Raw genomic sequence first — 3,283 nt, forward strand, 5'->3', positions numbered from 1 at the left:
CTCGCGTGCCCTTTTGTCCTTGTCTTGGTTTGCATGCAGGAATTTGTACTGATTTTTTTGTAGGTATGAATATTTAAATACATTTCCGTGAGTAGTCTTTATGCATTCATAAAAAATTAGTTTCGAAATGGCCTTTTTCTACTTTTCAGATAATCGGGCTGATTGAAGGTGCAACTCGAAAGCATCGAACTTTTATTCATAATTTTTGGAGAGCTTTCCTTACCAGATATTTCCATATTTATCGATTATTTCGTGAAGTATGTTACGTCATGACAAAATGGCAAATATATCATACGAAATATCACACGAAAGAAAACTAGTCTTCACAAAATCTAGCATAATAATCAATGAACAAAACCAAATATTTAAACAAATACAAACTCCACTTAAATGAACGAAACTAATGGCCACTTAGCGAGCACGAGATATCACACGAACACAGCGTAAGTTAACCTGACAGTGTTGACGTTATACTTAGGTATCGTAGACCTAGACCGACAAACAAGGATTATAAACAAACGGTCTACTCCATGGAGTATGTAAACAAGTGTGGTAGATCTTAGAGATTACTTATTAAAACAGAAAAGTAAATTAACAAATTAATAAACAATATATAAAATTGTAAGTAAATTAGTAAAATACAAGGAGATTTGCATCTCTGCTTGATCTTTTGAAGTTCCGATTGCAAGACATCCTCTGGGAGATTGCTCCACAGAGTGTGAGGAACGAAGGACCTCTCGAACTGACAACAGAATTATGTTATCTCTCTCTCTCTCTCTCTCTCTCTCTCTCTCTCTCTCTCATCTATCTATCTCTCTCTCTCTCTACAGACACAAACATATATATGTGTGTGTGTGTGCGCATGTGTACGTGGGCATATGTGCATGAGTATTTATATATCACTGAAATAAATGTTCAAGGGTATTCTTTATGCATTCATAAAAAACAGTTAAAAATGGTATTTTCCTACTTTTCAGATGAACGTGCTGATTGAAGGTGCAACTTGAAATCATCGAACTTTTATTCTTAATTTTTGGCGAGTGTTCCTTACCGGTTATTTCAATATTTAACGATTATTTCGAGAAATATGTTACGTCATGACATACCCTCTGCTGCCTACGGCTCATTACCGACCTTGGAAATAACGTAATATCTCTTTGTAAATAAATGAGACACAATACTACCTGTATGCAAAGATGACTGACAATCCCTGGAAGACCAGAGCACCACAATACGGAACCCCAGAACGTATCCTTACTTTCACGGCTCATGCCGTGACCGTGGCCGTCGCCTTGGAACAATAAGCCAGAAGGTTACTTGGTCTTCTTCTTCTTTTGCTTGATGGTATTTAGGAAGCTAATGTTCGTGAGGTGGCCACCGGGAGTGGACGGATGGGTAGGGGGAGTGGGGAATGGATGGTCTGATGGGGGGAGGGGTGGGAATGGTGGCCTAAGGGGGATATATTATGCCCAGGTTCTGCTTTCGTGCTCGATAGTAAATTTTGATTTGAAGCGATCACGGTTATCTATTCGTTTGGGCAAAAATAAATGCTTGAATGGAAAAACAACACATTATTATTATTATTATTATTATTATTATTATTATTATTATTATATTATTATTATTATTATTATTATTTTAATTATTATTATTATTATTATTATTATTATCATTATTATTATTATTATTATTATTATTATTATTATTATTATTATTATTATTAAGAAGATAAATCCTTATTCATTTGGAACAATCCCACTGTGGCTACTGACTTGAAATCCAAGCTCACAAAGAATACCGTGTCCATTTGAAAGGAGTCACAGAAGATAATAGGAAATACAGAAAAAAAAAGAGATCAGTGAATAGGAAAGAAAAATTCATTAACAAATTAATAAATAAATAGATGAAAACTACAGTAAATGATTAGAATAAAAGGAGAATTACCTCAAGGTAGCAATGCATTGCATCTTCGCTCCATCTTTCGACATTGCAGCCTCTTTCCTTCTCCTTTGGCGCCGTTTCAACAGGAGGCTCTTGCTATCTTTCCGCTGGCCATGAGCAACAAGTAGTGCGTGCTACTTGCTTTGCAAAAAAGCCAGTAACCACTGCTTGGGATTTCCTGACTTATTTATATGACTGTTTATGTTATTTATATGATGATATGTTTATTTGTTTATCCTCAAGTATTTATTTATTTATTGTTTTATTTATTTCTAATTTACTTTTCTCTGTTTTTTACTTGTTTTTCATTCATGTTAGATTCCATTGCAAGATCATGGTCTTACATTCTCGTTCCGAATAGATTTGTGCTTATTCTGGATAATAGAAATAATAATAATAATAACAAGAGAAATTAAGATTTTTATGACTGTTTCTTGTTACTCTAGGTAAGGTTAATAAAATCAAAATACCTTTTATTTGGCTGGACATCAAAGCTTATGTCTGATGCTGAGGAATGTTGATAACATTACCCCTTGAGTAGACATTTTCGATAAGAAAGGTGTATCAATAATTATAGTTCTTCGAAAGTTTATTTCAAACTAACACACAAGCATTGAGTTCAATGAGTGGCTTTTAATATTTGAATCCTCACCATATTGCCAACAGAGCGAGAGAGAGAGAGAGAGAGAGAGAGAGAGAGAGAGAGAGAGAGAGAGAGAGAGAGAGAGAGAGAAGCAAAGCATCTACAATACAAAATCTAATCCTAGTTTAGGGCGATTCTATACATTTCAAAAGAATATAAAAAAAGCCCTTGAAGGAGAATTCTAAACTGCCCCTAGGATCTAAAGACACGTCTTTAGGGTCTATACTAGCAATTAAAATGCAAGGGCGTTTCCTTAGGATCCTAGGACTCCTTCACAGGATTCAAGAAATCGCTCTTAATACTCTGGTCTTTTGGGGAAATCGGTTCCCTGATAGACGCACAGAGGACTCATCTTCCTCAGGCAGTCTTCGTCAGAGATGTAGTAGGAGTGTTGGAAAGAGATGCTGGCACATTCGCCCAAGGGCACCGCCTTAGGACTCTGGTAGTAGTGGTAGCAGGTTTCGTCAAATTTGGCCGTTGTGCAAAATGGGGTGTACCTGTGTGTGGAAATTATGTGAATGAGAGTTTTTGCCTCTGTAGAAGAATGATGAACTCAAACTTCACTTGTACAGAGACCTGACATGACTAAATCCGACCTAGAATGAAAGAAACACGATAAACTCTTCTTGCATGGAGTCATCACAGAGCTGACACTGTTACTGTATCAATAAGAAGCAGAACCCTGAATATGGGTAGAAA

At 36.0% G+C, this 3,283-nt stretch overlaps 1 protein-coding gene across 1 annotated transcript in view; it reads right to left on the minus strand.

Annotated features, from left to right (window-relative positions):
• Positions 1 to 2,777: 2,777 nt before the first annotated feature.
• Positions 2,778 to 3,283, minus strand: part of LOC135207777 (uncharacterized) — a 14,111-nt gene continuing 13,605 nt past the window's right edge. The window contains exon 9 of the mRNA XM_064239602.1: positions 2,778 to 3,081. Coding sequence (XP_064095672.1) covers positions 2,880 to 3,081 — 202 coding nt within the window. The 3' untranslated portion in view covers positions 2,778 to 2,879. The remainder of the gene's footprint in view (positions 3,082 to 3,283) is intronic.

The sequence above is a fragment of the Macrobrachium nipponense genome, chromosome 34 (assembly GCF_015104395.2).
Source record: "Macrobrachium nipponense isolate FS-2020 chromosome 34, ASM1510439v2, whole genome shotgun sequence".
Taxonomy (NCBI): domain Eukaryota; kingdom Metazoa; phylum Arthropoda; class Malacostraca; order Decapoda; family Palaemonidae; genus Macrobrachium; species Macrobrachium nipponense.